Raw genomic sequence first — 16,755 nt, forward strand, 5'->3', positions numbered from 1 at the left:
TAACAAAAACAAAAATAAATAAAAGGAACCTAATTAAACTGAAGAATTTCTTCATAGCAAAAGAAGTAATCATCATAGTAAAAATGCTACAATTTACTCATGCTACTCATGCTGAAGAAGAAAAAATAATTAGAGGATGTGCAGTCTTCTACTTGGAGAATAAGACAGGTTTCTCTGAATGCTATGAAGAGGATTCATCTCTACTTTCAAGGACCAACTCAAGTCCTACCATCATGCTTTGCAGACAAAATTCACAACTCTTCCATGTTCTTTGTTTACTCCTCTATTATAACGATCACTGTCCTGGCTCATTTTTCCATTTGTTGAATGAGTGGACTGGCTTCTCCCCTAGAGTGCAAGTTCCTTGAGGTTAGGACATGGTTCTCTTTTTACGATTTGTCCAAGAATCCCTATCATGGGCTTCTTGCCTACTAAGTAGTCAGTAAATGTGTGCTGAATTCAGCTAATGTGAATTTTACTGTAAGTTATTCTGTTGTTTTACTTACTACAAGTAGAAAAGCAAAGGAAAAAGAGTAAAAAATAATAATAACAGAAAAGAAAAGAGAGACCAGGGAATAGGAAAGGAGAGGAAAAGAGAAGATAGGAGAGACAAGAGGAGAGGGAAGAAGTAGTAAGGGAGGAGGAAGGGAAAAGGAAAGAAGAGAAATTAGGGCTACTAACGTCAAAAGGCATAATTACTTCTACATGACATTGCCAGCTAATATTTCTTTCCCTTTTGTATCTTAGAGTAAAAGAGATTAGGCTTATCTCATGAAACTGACAAATCAAACAAAACAGAGCCTAATTTCACTTTTAATATACTTTATAAAAATCTAACATTTCATTTGAAGAATAAAAGGAGAAATCTCAAAGTTTAAATTAATGATTGTCTACATTAAAATCATCTACAATAAAAGTAATAAAACCACAAAATTTCAATTTTTATAATGTTTCTGTATTATTTCTATGTATCTATTTTTCTATAGCTTTCTATTTTACCTTTACTGCTTTATTAATATTCTTGTCTGATAACATCACATGGGAACATAGTCGGCCTGGGATTGGGTAGCTTCATTTGATAAGTTACATTGAAAGGCGATGGCTACCACATATCCAATGAGGCACTGTAGTTCCTTAGCAGGCTAGATTTAGGCATAGTTAGCACATGCCATCCTATTCACTTTGAGAATTCATGTTTAGAATCCTCGTAGAGTCTTAGAGAAATCAAACCCATATTGTGCTAGCCTCGTATAATGAGAAGAGGAAGAAATGATGGGAAGATGCAACAACCAGGCCACTGAAAATGAAATGAAATGACAGCAAATTAGCTGTTTTGAGGATTTGGGGATTTTTAAACTATCTACAATATTGGTTTCAATGAGTGAATTTGCTTTGTCTGAAAGGATTTTAGCAAAACGTGTTTTGATTGTAGTGATTAATAAATTAAAGCCAATATAAATCAGTTGTCTCCTAAATTCTCTAATCTCTATGAAATCAAGGAAGTCTTTATGTACAGACATACAGAAAAATCATTTGTCACCATTCACAAAAATATTAAGAAAATGGTTGTAACAATTACCTAAATTCCTAGCTTTCTTATTATCGATTCTGCTGTACATGGTTCTTTAAGACTTTAAGAGCACATAATTTGTAATATCTTTTTTCCCTATAAGATGTTAAGAGTTTCAAAATGCCTCTAATCACCCCAGTACTTCCCTGACTCACCAATCTTGGCCTATTCTTCAGTGAGTGAGTCATGATGCTGGGGAAGAGTTCCTTGCCGAAACACAACAAACATTCTTCAGTTAACTGCTATTTACTGATCCACTAATGAATATTTGGGGAAGGACCTTGGTCAATGCTTTTCAAAGTTTAACGAACCTAAGAATCACCAGGGGCGCACATTAAAACTATAGATTGCTGCCCCCTCATTCCAATTTACTGGGTCTGAAGTGGGGACTGGGAATTCACATTTTAAATAAGGACACCAAGTAAATCCCATGATAAGTCACTTCCAGACAAAACTCTGAAAGTGATGCTGACTTTGGAAGAGGAAAATGTTGAGGAACTCTTTAATACAGTGCAAAATGTCTATGAGAAGAATGATGAATTCAAAGGTTTAGTTGGAGGCACTTGACCTTTGAATCTGGAATAAGCTTTGCTGATGAAGGTAAGATAGCCAAAAAAGCAGCAGCAGATGAAAATTGTCATGAGCTCCCCTCCTCAGCGCCTTCTACATTTAGCCCTACAGACTAGCAGTACCCTCTTTCCATTCTCTATCATCCTCCATATTCACATAGCATCTGGACATATATCGAAGATTGTCATCACATAGATTTATAGTTGGGGACCAGATTTCAGTTCATGCTAGAAAAGTTGAAAGCATTATGGAAAATTGGTCTAGATAAAAAATAATTTGAAAACAAAAAGAAAGCATGAAGACAGAGAAAAAGCCTGAGCCTGGAGTGAGGCCAAGATCCTGAACATGCCAGTGAAGAATTAATGGAGAGGGAGGTAGAGAGGGCTTCGCTTTGCTGCTGTCAGTTGGACATTCCATCCAACTGCCCCTGAAGTACATTCCAGCCCACTGAGCATGCTCAGTTCATATGACTGACTTTCACTAAGTATAACAATCAACAAGTTCACCAGAAAGCCTTTCCCAACATCAGGACACTAAAGTGACCACGGAAAACCATTCCTGAATTTGTGATCAATGGACTCAAGTTTAGGGAGAGGAGCACCTTTGGTCTACAACTATGGTTTGAATCCCAGTCTCTAATTACTTCTTTCCCAAATACTCTGGTAATCAAAGGGAAATATTTGGTGAGATGCAGCCATTTTGTTGGTTAGCAGGAGTTCAGACACAAGAAAATGTCATAGTGGTAGAATACAGTATCAACCTCAACAGCAAGCCCATCGCTGGAAGCTCCCAGACCATTGTGCCAATCAAGTGGAGGAGGCACTTTCATTTAGAGAGGCTTATGTGAACCTTATATGAGAAACTTGCCAACCTGCCTGTTTGATTTTCTAGCCTTACTATTTCGAATACTTAGGTGCTATCTTTTAGAGACCCTGAAACAGCCAAGACATGACACCCAGTACAGAAGAATTCATAGGTAAGCATCATCAGATCCTGAGAAGTCAAGGCTCTTCCCTGTGTTTTGTGTCTGTGGAATTATAGGCATATATGAGGTCTGGGGGTGGTGCGTCATTGTGGGAGGTCTGTACACCTCAAAGGATTTATGAAATGGTATGCAAAATACATAATAAAGTTATGCTGATTGTGAAGGATCAATAATAGACTGGAAGCCTAAGGGATGGTTGTGCTTTAAAATTTATAGTCTACCTGAGGAGAAAGTGGCTACATATCAAAGAAAGGCAGTTTGTTATTTAATTTTAAATACTAGAAGAGTCCTTTGGAAGTATTTCTCCCAATTTCCAGGTATGGTTGCCTTTCTGCTTTGCCAAAAAGATTGCCCTAAATGAGTATATTGTTTGGTTTGGAAATTCATGAGAAATCTTCATCTCCAAAAGCATTTCTCCTATCAACTTGCCATGTAGCTTGAAATTGCTCAATTCCTTTGACTCCATTTTTTTCCAGTTTTCTAGAGTGCATTATTCCAAAACATATATTCATAGAAAATGCAAGTCAAACACATTTAGGTCATTATCAGAAAACAGGACATGGGGATGGGACAAAAAGAGGGAGTCAGCAGGCACAGGAGAATAGATGGAGTTGAAGAGGGCATGGAAAAAGAAGATGGGAGAGGTACTGAGGGGAGGACGAGTGAAAAATAAACAGCTATGTTGCACCCCTGCCTTCTAATGCTCAAGTCAGGAGTGAGAAATTCAACTCATTGACACTTAGAGCTAAACCCTGCAAGCGATAATTTACAAGGCAATGCCCACTTGCCTAGAGGGATGAAGAGGAATCCAGCATCTTTTATCTTCCCTTTCACATTTGATTCAGGTTTAAAAAATAATAATAATAATTGAGCATCTGCTAGTTTCAATTATGTCATGGATATGAATAAAACAGTTCCTGCCGTCAAAGAGCTAGCAGTCAAGGGAGAGAGACAAAGAGAGAGAGGATAAATGAATGAATGAACTTTCTGTGTTGATTACAAAATAATTAATAGGAGGACATTTCAGCACATATTTTAATTCATATTTTTCTGTACATTTTAGAGATGTTTGGGGATATTAACCTCACTCTTGGCATGCTGAACAAGGAAGATATTGTTAACAAGGTAGGGAATGTAGAAAAAATCTTTTTCCCTTTTTCAGTCTTGTTGTTGCGATATTTTGTATATATTTTTCTTTGCCTCAACTTTCTCATTTTTCTCTGGCGTGTCACATGGCATTCAATTTTTCAGTAAACACTGTTGTAATGAAAGTCATTGTAATGTTTAAGCAATGATATTTAGCATTTCAAGAATCACAGTATCTATGTCTAGAAAATAGCAAAAAAAAAGCTCCTTTTTATAACTTTATATAGGCAGATGTTGAAAGGTGTATGTCAGACTTACAAACATGTGGATGAGACTGTTTCCTTTATAATTTGAGGGTTGTTACAAAAATCCCTAAAGCTCTTCCCTGATCATCTATAATGCTATTTCACAGCTAGAAGTTTACCTAAGAATTGAAGACTTTTCACATTTCAACAACCTTCTGTAAAATAAAAGAAATAACTGCCCTTCATCGAACACTTACCTGGGAAGGAAAATGCTAGATATTTTCCAAACAACAGTGTATTGTATAATATTCACTCCCCAGAACAATTTTATCCGGTAGATATTGCTAGTTCCATTTGATAACTGAGAAAAAATTAGGCACAGAGAAGTTACACGACTTGCTCAACTAAGAACAGAGGACTATATCCAAAAGCAAGTCCATCTGACTCCAAAAAAATGTTCCTAATCATTATTCAGTGTTGTCTCCATGTGAAGGGCAGTGCCTATACCTTTGTCTCTTAATTCAGTGGTTCTCAACCCTGACCACGTACTAGAATCCTTTAGAGAGTTTTGAGAAAATATCAACACCCAGACCCTACCACCAGGGATTCTTATTGGATCAGTCTGTGAAAATCTTGAGCATTTAAAGCTCTTGGAGGTGATCCAAATATTTAGGTATGGTTGAAAACCATTACATTAATCTCTCAGTAGAAGTCACCTTTCCCAAAGAGCACTCTTTCTCAAACATTGGGAATCACTTGGAGAATAACCTCTGGATCCCAGAAGCACTGAAGAAGAATTTCCAGTAAAGGGATCAGAGAATACATGTTTTTAAGAAGCACTTCCTATTTATTTTATGATGATTCTAGTTAAAGAATAATAATAGCCAGCATAACCAAGAGGTTAAGGTGCCAGCTAAAATTCAGTCTGTTGGTTTCAAATTGTAGCATCAGTACGTAATACTAAGTACATTAAGCTCCCTGAAGCTCAATTTCCTGATCTATAAAATGAATATATTTGTGGTACCTAACACAGGGACTTGTGAGTATTAATAAAATGTTCCAGATAATGAGTCTGGCACAGTTCCAGGAATGTGGTGAGAGCTCCATAAATGTTAGCCTTGCCAAAGAACAAGGCCTGCAGACAGAAGAGTAAGCACATGGAGCAAGAAAAAGACTCACAGAGATAGTTAGGCAGGCCCAGAAAATACAAGGAAGAAAGCAAAGAAAAATTATGCATTATTCTCAAACTTCCCAAGGACCAGCCCTGAGGAATAATGCAAAGGATGCTATTTAACAACTTAAGCATGGGTGCAGTGGGTGGAGGTACATGTTGAAGCTGTTGGAGATTTCAGAACACCAGTCTCTTGTCTTCCAGAGGACACATAGCCACCTAAAAGATTTACAAGAGCCCTCACACAGGGCATCGAGTCAAGCCACACAACCGGAGGCCCTGTCTAAAAGGTTGTCCACAACTTTCTGTCTGCAGAGGCATGAATGAAACAAGGGCCTGTAAATGTCCCTTAGGATTCAGTTTCATAGTTTAGCAGCCTCTTGGGGAGTTACAGTGTGTTCCCTAGTACCATATCACTCCCTGGTAGTAAGGGCAGCAATTAGGCTGACAGCCATTTCCATTCCCCTGAGTGTCCCACAACAGTGATTTTCAAAAGACATGGAATGGCAGGTAGCCTATCCTGGTCTTCAATCAGATCTTGCCATAGAAATGTAGCCAAGTTAAAATAGTTTCTAGAATTAACTTTGCTCTGTAGCCTTTGACTCCTAAAGATGCACGTTATGTTCAGAAAGCCTCAATTAAGGCCAGGCACGGTGGCTCATGCCTGTAATCCCAGCACTTTGGGAGGCCAAGGCAAGTGGATCACCTGAGGTCAGGAGTTCGAGACCAGCCTAGCCAACATGGCAAAACCCCGTCTCTACTAAAAATACAAAAATTAGTCGGGCATGGTGGCACACACGTGTAGTCCTGGCTACTCAGGAGGCTGAGGCAGGAGAATCCCTTGAACCCAGGAGGCGGAGGTTACAGTGAGCTGAGAACATGCCATTGCACTCTGACCTGGCCAAAATGAGTGAAACTCCACCTTAAAAAAAAAAAAAAAAGAAAGTCTTAATTAAGGCATATAATATGAAATTCATTGTGTAGAAAAGATAAATTGCTTACTTTAATGGTGTTATTCATTAGGACTTCATTTGATTCTTTAGTTTTGCAATCCAAATTTCTATGTATGCCTTTGTATGTTCACAGGAAGACATTTACAGTCATCTCACTTCTGTTATTCAGAATACTGACATCTTGGATGATGCAATTGTCCAACAGTTGATTTATTATGCTTCTAAGGACATGAGAGACAACAATGTAAGTTTGGTTCATGATGGTGAAAAGGGTCTTTAAGTGATCCAACTGCACCCATGTGGACTGTTCTACACTGTTGCCAGGACCACAAATCACTTGTATTTGTTCTTTGCAGTAACTTGGATATCCTTATAATGCCTGATATTTACTCCTTCACAGATGAGGAAACTGAGGCAAAGATAAGAGTTATTTTAGAGGTGATATTATCCAACCTCCTTTTAGAAGAGGAAGTTCACAATTAGAGATATATTTTTTTCAAAGGAACATAGCTGTCTATTGACAGAACTAGAAACCAATTTTCTTGGCTTCTTTATGACTTATTTTTTATGTACCTACTTATCTTAGATTGTCTGATAGACAACATAGCAAAAAATAATAATTTGTAGAAATAATTTGAATCCTAGGATGATGTTATCTCTTCCAGAAAGAAGAATTACTTGTTCCCGCCAATGGCACTAACAATTTATGATGCTTTCAGGGCTTGAGATTTCTGGGTCACTTCTATAACTCAAAATTGGATTGTTATTCATGAGAACACCAATTTAACCTTTCATCTGAGCACAGCCCTTTGGTGTCTTAGCCCAAAAGACAAGAGGTGGGATGAGCAGAGTCTCACCACTGGTTGGCTCTGAACTCTGACTATTGCTTCAAAATGCAACAAAACAGTCTCAAATGCAGGGCTTATCTCTCTAGATCAATAATCATTTCCAGGCCTCAACTCAGTAATTCGTTCCAACCTATATTGTGAGTTTGCTGATGGCTTTATGAGTATATATTTTTATATCTTATCTGGGTCTTTTTTATTTTCCTCAGGAAGAGGAGTTGATCAAATTTACCTAGCTCACCATCACCAAAATCGGAAGTCTTTCCCAGTACCATCAATATTGGAGATAATTAGGCCAGATTAACACTGAAACCAAAGCTCTCAATTCCTAGCTCATTTCCTTTCACTTTTCCTTTCAGTCTTTCAACCACAGTAATTTGCATCACTTAAACATAAAATATAAGTCCTGTGTTCATGGTACCAGATCAATCAGCAAGAAAACAGCTACTGACCTCCAAGTTTACTAGAACTCTGTTAAAACCAGCATTTTCAACATATTCAAATTACCTCTGCTTTCCCAGCTACTGACACCTACCAAGCGTTTCTCACTACGGTTTTGTAACAGCCTGTTCTCCCTTCGTCCCAACGCTAGAGTAGCTTATAAATAGTATGGCTGGATAGTAGAGAACGGGCTGCTAGAAAACCATGGTGAAAGATTCTTGGTAGGTGTCAGTTGCTGGGAAAGCAGAGGTAACTTGATTGCACTTTAAAAAACTAGTTTTAATAGTGTTCTTGCAGATTTGGGGGTCAGTAGACGTTTTCACAGACTCCAAAAGAAGGGAAGGTGGGAGGAATGGTGAGGGTCCACTAGAAGCCCAAATCTCACCATTACACAGTTGAACCATGTGGCCAACCGGCACACGTAGCCCGTGAATCTGTAATTTTAAAAATAAATAAATACATACATAAATATTATGCTGACTAGTTCCCCTCCATAGCCTCACTCTACCCCTTTTTCAGTTGTTATTGTTATTTTTCTTTTCCTCTTCAGATGCTCAGAGAAATCAGAATGCTAGCTGGTGAGGTTTTGGTGTCTCTTGCTGCACATGATTTCAACTCTGTGATGTATGAAGTACAAAGTAACTTCAAGATCTTAGAGCTACCAAATGAATTCGTTGTGCTTGCCCTGGCTGAATTGGCAGCCAGCTATGGTATAGTGGGACTATTCTCCATGTTTTCCCTGGGAAATGACAACTGCTAATTGTCTAAAAGCTAAATGGGAGCAAATGGTAGAAGAGCTAGCATCTCTACCTTCTTCTCTACCAAGAAATATTGATAGAGGGATATGGGCAGCTACTTAAAATGAGCATGGACGATTCTGCTGCCCAGCCACTAGTCTAGACTGCTCTGAATTTGGCCACTCTCCCATCCTCACCTTCCCCTTCATCCAGCTTTGCATTTGCAGAAGCACATTTTCTGTAAGGTATATTCTACTAACCACTGAACACTTTCATGAAATAGGGATCCCTATCATTTATTTCTACACTACTGTATTTAACAGATATTTAGGAATCATCTGTTATATATATTTACATATACTTGGGGGATACAGGGAAGATCTGGTGGGAGAGATTGACATTAATAAATTAATTATCCAACTAAGCAATTGCTGGCAGCATTGATGGTATAGTGGTGAGAATAGCTGCCTTCCAAATAAGCAACTGCCACTTAACAACAGGTACAAATGGCTGTGTAGCTAGAACCTTATTTTCAATCAGCCCCTCCTTGATTATCTAACTATAGCCTGGTATTAAAGTGGGGCAGAGATGGGGGAATTATAGAAACATCTTTCTACTACACCTCATCTGCCTCCTCCATGCAGCCCTGAAATGCTTTTTGTTGATTTGGAGTCACAGAACCCCAAATTTGAGAAGACAAATAACACCTCTCTCCTTTCTGCCCCTCACTGCAGTGTCCCAGAGTATTCCCTTCATGATGATGACCCTGCTCACCATGCAAACCATGCTCAGGCTGGCCGAGGATGAAAGGATGAAGGGGACTTTCTGTATTGGTGGGTATCCCGATGATTTCCTTTTTGCTTAAAACCAGACTGTGAACTGTCTTACAAATTAAGCAAAAGTCTTATTTTCCCTTTAATTCCAATCTTGTCCTTTTGAATAATAATAGCTACCACTTTTTGAGTGCCTACCACATGGAAAGTCCTCAGCAGGGGAGTTATCTCATTCAATCATCACAGCAATGCTGCAAGATAAGTACTATTTTCCCATTGTATAGAGGAGACACTGAGGTGCAAGGAAAGTAAGGAATTTTCCCAAAATGATGACACAGTCAGTGAGATACAGAGGTGGCATTCAAACCCAGGTCTATGGGACCACCCAGTCTACACTCTTCACTGCCCTGTACAAACTTCCATTTCAACTGACCTCCTTCTCTAATTGGAGGATACTTTCTTGGCAATGATTGTCAGCACTTACCAGTTCTTAGCATAGGTTAAATTTTGGCATCTGATTATAATGCAATATTGTAATAATGATAACGAAACAAAGTAACCAAACTACAAGCAATCATAAAATCAAGAAAAACAGGCAAGCAAACTATGGTCACAAACTCCTCTATCCAAAACTGAAATACGTCACAGAAATCAAGAGCCTACAGAGAAAAACGTGCCTTGGAATTCCTAGGAAGTAGTGTTTACAGTGTACAGGGAGGTTACTTGGATGAGACTGGAGACCTGGTCTCTTGACTCTGCTCAGCCACTGAGCCACCAAGTGACCCTGCCCTTCTCTCAGTCCCAGTTTCAACTCCAAAAACATCAGAATAAGTGATTGCTACGTTCCCTTCCACTTCCAACATACCCTAACACTACTATTTTGTAATTTAAAAGCCCACACTGTCAGGAATGTCTTCTTTACTTATTAATAAAGGTTCTTCTATTCCATCTTTCCCATTTCTTCTTGTTCTGTCATCAAAGTAATATTTTTATCTCATATATATTGAGAACTTGCTGTGTGCCTGGGCACTGCCCTGGGTATTTTAAGATTACTATTTCATGCAGAGCACGGTGGCTCACATCTGTAATCCCAGCACTTTGGGAGGCCGAGGTGGGCGGATCACAAGGTCGGGAGATGAGACCATCCTGGCTAACATGGCGAAACCCCATCTCTACTAAAAATACAAAAAATTAGTCAGGCATGGTGGCGGGCACCTGTAGTCCCAGCTACTCAGGAGGCTGAGGCAGGAGAATAGCGTGAACCTGGGAAGCGGAGCTTGCAGTGAGCCTTGATCGCGCCACTGCACTCCAGCCTGGGCGACAGAGCAAGACTGTCTCAAAAAATAAATAAATAAAAAATAAAAATAGAAAGATTACTATTTCATTTAACTCTCACAGCAACCACATTAGATGGGTAGCATGTTTTTCACCATTTTACAAGTGAGAACATTGGACTTAGAAAGTTTCAAACAGCTTGCCTCAGGTCACACAGCCAGTACATGGCAGAGCTAAGACTGTCAACTATGACAGTCTGACTCAAGGACCTGTGCAACTATACTAGACTAACCTACTTTCAATATTTTTTACTATTCCTGCTTATTATCATAGCTAACACTGTGTTCCTGCAAAAAAAAACTTTGGAGCCTCTAACAGCATTTCTACATTTAATATTAACAACCAAGAATGTAAAATTAAATAAAACTGGAAATCCTCATGAACATTACTAAGGGAATTCTCTGTGTTATAAAATTATCTAAGCGCCCTTTGGTCTTAAAGCAACTTTTTGCCTGACTGCAACTAAAGAAAAGGTATAAAAAATAACTATCCATCCAGCCAGCCATTCAGCCATCCATCCATTCATTCATACCTAGTCATTTGATCAATCAGCAAATTAGCAGACATTGTGCTGGCTGCTTCACATACCATGAACCAGCAAGACATCATCCCTTACTTCAGGTTGCTTACAAGTCAGTTAGAAACGCACACACACGTGCACACATACACCAAGAAATAAATTATTAGAAAGTATTGCAGGAGATTCTCAAAGAAATTATAGGGAGTTTGGAGAGACCATCAATGAGCCAATAAATGGCCAGCTCTACTGCTATAACATGCTCAGGGTCTTTTCCGGGGTATTTTGTGAATGTGAGCAAAATAAGTAGCACACAAGGGCTGAAGAAAATAATATTATTATTTTATGCATTTCATGCAAATATATGTGGATTCACTGCCCCAGTGGTATTTTGGCAGGCTTAGATTTCTTTTTTATTTTATTGAAGTAAAAGATAGACACAGAAGAGCACGCAAATCAGAAGTGTACATGTTGATGAGTTATTTCAAAGTGAAGTTGCCCATGTGGCCACCACTTAGGTCAAGAAGTGGGAGACTGTCAGAGCCCAGAAGCTCCCTCATGTTACCTTCAAAGGGTAACCACAGTCCTAACTTCAAACACCATTAGCTTTGCCTGTTTGTAAGACTCATCCATGTTGTTCTGTGGAGCTATCACCCATTTTTATTTCTGTATTCTTTTACATGTCTATAGAATGTAATAGAATTCTACCTATTAGCAGATATTTATACTATATTCTGTTTGGGGCTATTACCAAAACAAAAAGCTAATATGAATGGATTCTTGTACAAACTTTTAGTGCTCATATCTACACATATCTAATGGCTATATACATAAGACTGGAATAGTTGGGTCAAATAGAATGCATATTCAACTTTGTTAGATAGTGCCAAAGAGTCCTGCCAAATGCTTGAACCACGGCAGTATGTGAGAATAGCAACTGCACCTTAGTCTACACTTGGCATTGACAGTCTTAAATTTTAGACATTCTGGATAGTAGTGTCTTATTATGCTTTTAATTTGCATTTCACTATTGTGGCTGAGTACTTTCCATATGTGTATTTGATGCAGTCGTAAGATCATATAAAAACCATTACATATTTACTAATCATCAGCACTCTCTTCTCAAATTATTTTATCGTCTGTCCCATTTTTATATTTTTCTCAGTCTGTGGTTATGTGTTTTAAATGCAGCCCTTGAGAAATTCAGCAAAGCCATTTACAAATATGTCAACCACTGGAGAGATTTTCCCTACCCGAGACTGGATGCCAACCGACTGTCTGACAAGATCTTCATGCTGTTCCGGTATATAATGGAGAAGTGGGCTCCTTCGGCCTCACCCATGCAGGTGAGTGGGCCTCAGGATGCCTCAAGCTGGATGTCCCTACATGCTGGTTGAAATTTCTCTTCTGTTTGTAACATGATAATTATAGTCAGTATTTTTGGAAGCCATTGGTTGTATTTTATGAGATTCATCCATTTTTTCTTTTTTTTCCACCTATTTCAAATCACCATTTATTTATTCTTTCAGTTAATGTTTATTGAATCCCCATGACATGCCAGACACTGTTCCAGATCCTGAGGTTATAGCAGGAATTAAATAAATCAAAATCCCACACTCATGAAACTGACATTTCAGTGTGTGGAAAGAACAATCAATAAGATAAAATGAGTAAAGAAAACCCAAAAAGTTAGATATTTCACGTTTTATATATTAAAACTCATATTTGAGCTGAGTCACTAATTAGGAAAAATAGCAGTTCACAGATGCTTCTTGTGTCTAAGAATATCATGATTAAATAAAATAACCTCTAAAGAATATACTCGGCTGCTTCAAAATACTGCAGTGCCTTGTCCTTGTAAAGAATAGATTACAAAGTACATTCACACATATCTTGCTTTAAAAGTGTCTTCCCTTTATCTTGCTTAACTGCTATAGTTTTTTTAAGAAGGCTAAATGATATCCTATTTAGGTCTCTTCATTGCTTTATTATAAAAAGTTTAACACTTAGCAACTTTCTCTAGTTTCTTTTCAACACTTTAAACTATTAAAGCATTTATTTTTTTAACATCCTGAGGTAGTTAAATCATTAGCAACATGGAACTTTAAAAATATTCTGTAGGGAAGTGTTTTCTTCAAGGCACCTGGAAAACAAATTCAATGCATCTGTTTAACGACTACTCTCCTTGCTCCCCACAGGAAGAGCCAGGCAAGTGCACAGAAGGTACACAAAGTGAGAAGGATGCACAGAGAGGGAAGCACTTAGCTGCCCTGGTGAGCTGCAGCATTGGAATTGATCCTTGCAGCCCATGAAGCTGCTCACCACAGCGAGGATGCATTCCCTACAGAGGGACTAAAACTTACTGAGGCAGAGGTTGAAAATGGGGGATCGGGCACACCTGAGTTAGTGTGATGGGAGACAGGGAAGGGAAGAGAGAAAAAAAGATATAAGGCAGAAAGAAATGAAACCAAAAAGATGGTCTTAGTCATATAATGAAGAGCCTTAGCTGCTACATACAAGTTTGGACTTTTTTTTAATAAACAAGAAATGCTTGAAAGGTTTTAAGCAAGGATTTGAGTACTGTAGTAGCAAAATCATTCTAATATCAACATTAAAAATAGAGGGGTATGGGGTGGACTAAGATAAGACTATTGGCTAGGAGGCTATAGAAGTATTCCAGCTCATAAGTGGTAAAGAGATCAATTAACATAGTGTCTGTGGAACTGATCAGAGTAGTCAGATGCTGAAGAATAGAATGACCAGCACTTGGCATCATTTGGAAGCTTATTACAATGGAAACACCTGGGATGGTTTCCTAGGTTTCTGACTCAGGTGATCTTGGGATCATCAATTTAAACGAGGAGGAATTACAAATATGGAACAGTACAAAATGGGTTTGATGTAGACATTTTGATTTGAACACCTATGGTACTGTCAAGTGGAGATATTAGTAGGTTTGAGGATATTCACATTTGCAGTTTAAAAAGAAAAGCAAAAACTGGACATACAGATTTGAGTATCATCATTGCATAAGTAACAACCAAATAAGTGGATTTAGATGGAGTTGTTTAAAGCGAGTATATAGAGTGGGAAAGTGGCAAAAATAGAGTTCTGGAGGGCATCAATATTAAGGGAAAAGCAAGAGAGAAGAACTCATGGTGGAGAATAGGGAATGTGCTAAGAGTGTAGGAAAGTGAAGTAGAATGAGGTCTTAGAAGCTTAGAAAGGAGAAGTTTTAAAGAAGCAAAGATCTAGTCCTGAGTGTTACAGCACTCAAGAAAAATCTTGACAAGTGTCCATTCCTTGGAAATGTATGGTGAAAGAACCACCCAGCTAATACATAGTCTTTAATGAAATAAATGATAGTTGCCATTAGCCATTAAGTTTTGAGATGATTTGTTGTAAAATGTAGCTGATACAAAAAATTGTCAAACATTAGATAGAAAAGGCAGAATATAGAACTCTGTAAGAATGATGTCATCTTTAATAAATTAAAATTCACAGAAAACATAGGAAAGAATAAGTCAAATAAATAAAAAATATACTAAAATATACCAGTGTTTATCCATGAGTACTATGTGTATTACGTTTTCTTCATCATAACATTTGTGATTTCTACATTTTTATAATCAGAATTTATCACATTTATATTTCATAATCTGGAAGTTGTTGATTTTCTACACTGAATGGCAGCAAGATTCTAGTGGATTGGGAGGTGAATGGGAGCTGAGAAGTAGAAATAGCAAATATAGACCATACCTTGGAAACCCTTTGCTCCAAGGGCAGGAAAGAGAAACAGAGTCAGGTGGGGGTAATAGTTGGGGTCAAAGTGAGGTGGAATCAATGAAGATTCTTTTTTTTTTTTTTTTGAGATGGAGTCTCACTCTGTCAACCAGGCTGGAGTACAGCGGCTCCATCTCCACTCACTGCAAGCTCCACCTCCCAGGTTCAAGTGATTCTTCTGCCTCAGCCTCCCAAGTAGCTGGGATTACAGGTACCCACCACCATGCCCAGCTACTTTTTGTATTTTTAGTAGAGATGGGGGTTTCACCATGTTGGTCAGGCTGGTCTCGATTTCCTGACCTCAGGCAATCTGCCTGCCTCAGCCTCCCAAAGTGCTGAGATTACAGGCATGAGCCACCACAACAACTTGAAGATTCTTTAAGATGAGGTAAGTTCTATTGCTTAATACACTGAAAGAAAGTGACTATTAGAGAGAGGTTTAAAAAATAGAAAAGCTCTGTCTCAATAAAATAAAATAAAATAAAATAAATATAATATAATAAAATAAAATACAATCTGGTATTACAAAAATTAGCCAGGCATGGTGGTGGACGCCTATAATCCCAGCTACTCAGGAAGCTGAGGTGGGGAGAATTGCTTGAACCTGGGAGGCGGAGGTTGCAGTGAGCTCAGATCGTGCCACTGCACTCCAGCCTAGGCAACAAAGTGAGACTCTGTTTCAAAAAAATACAATAAAATAAAAAATATGAGAGAAGGGCAAGTATTGAAATGAGTATCAGTATAAATACAGAGGTAAATATAAATACAGCTCTGTCCCATGCAATGATCTTAATCTGAACATTTTTAAAAGATTTTAAAGAATTTAAAGAACTATTTCTTGACTGAAAGCAGCGAGGAAAGTTTTGGGGCGTACCTAAAGCTCTTGGTGTTCTGAAAACCCATGAAAAACCCAAGGAAGTCTCAGAAATGGTATTTGTTTGCTGCCTGTACAGACTTTGAGCATCATTAAGGCCCACGGGCCCACGGTGAGCTTGCTGCTGCATCGGGAAGACTTCTGCGGATACGCTCTGGGCCAGGTGCCCTGGCTCCTGAGCCAGTATAAAGACAAAGAGATTGATTTCCATGTCACTCAGGTAAGAGTCATACCCTAAAGGAACTGAATCAGAGAACCCGCATGCAACCCTCCCAGAGGCTAGTAAGTCTCAAAAGAGCCGAAGCAGCTTAAACTCCTGTTTGGGCAGCTGAATTTAAGTATCTCTCGAAGAATATGAGATAGGAAAAGGATTGTATCACTGGATGAAGGGAACTTCAGAAAGGGATTAAGAATGTTCATTCTGGGCCTGGCTCAGTGGCTCACAACTGTAATCTCAGCACTTTGGGAGGCAGAGGCGGGTGAATCACTTGAGGTCAGGAGTTTGAGACCAGACTGGCCATAATGATGAAACCCCATCTCTACTAAAAATACAAAAATTAGCTGGGCGTGGTGGTGCATGCCCATAGAGTACCAGCTACTTGGGAGGCTGAGGCAGGAGAATCGCTTGAACCCGGGAGGCGGAGGTTGCAGTGAGCCGAGATCGTGCCATTGCACTCCAGCCTGGGTGACAGAAAAAGGCTCCGTCTCAAAAAAAAAAAAAAAAAGAGGATGTTCGTTCCAAGCTGCTGAGGCACTGAACCGGGTAGAAGGGGCCAGAATCATTCAAGAAAACTTGTAACTGCAGGAAGATGAGGAGCTTGTTTTTCTCTCAGAACACAATTATTTGCCTTCCACATCCTGTGCAGCTGC

General features: G+C 38.8%; 1 protein-coding gene and 1 long non-coding RNA gene across 2 annotated transcripts in view; one reads left to right on the forward strand and one right to left on the reverse strand.

Annotated features, from left to right (window-relative positions):
- LOC105487446 (uncharacterized) overlaps window positions 1-2,528 on the reverse strand; it is a 43,677-nt gene extending 41,149 nt beyond the window's left edge. The window contains exon 1 of the long non-coding RNA XR_011625056.1: window positions 1,726-2,528. This is a non-coding gene — a long non-coding RNA (uncharacterized lncRNA). The remainder of the gene's footprint in view (window positions 1-1,725) is intronic.
- A 70-nt stretch (window positions 2,529-2,598) lies between these two features.
- LOC105487445 (maestro heat like repeat family member 2B) overlaps window positions 2,599-16,755 on the forward strand; it is a 75,107-nt gene continuing 60,950 nt past the window's right edge. The window contains exons 1-7 of the mRNA XM_011750893.2: window positions 2,599-3,116; window positions 4,189-4,250; window positions 6,714-6,824; window positions 8,417-8,576; window positions 9,338-9,436; window positions 12,420-12,574; window positions 15,965-16,105. Of these exons, the coding sequence (XP_011749195.2) occupies window positions 3,089-3,116; window positions 4,189-4,250; window positions 6,714-6,824; window positions 8,417-8,576; window positions 9,338-9,436; window positions 12,420-12,574; window positions 15,965-16,105 (756 nt within the window). The 5' untranslated portion in view covers window positions 2,599-3,088. The remainder of the gene's footprint in view (window positions 3,117-4,188; window positions 4,251-6,713; window positions 6,825-8,416; window positions 8,577-9,337; window positions 9,437-12,419; window positions 12,575-15,964; window positions 16,106-16,755) is intronic.

This window comes from Macaca nemestrina, chromosome 6 (assembly GCF_043159975.1).
Source record: "Macaca nemestrina isolate mMacNem1 chromosome 6, mMacNem.hap1, whole genome shotgun sequence".
Classification (NCBI taxonomy): Eukaryota; Metazoa; Chordata; class Mammalia; order Primates; family Cercopithecidae; genus Macaca; species Macaca nemestrina.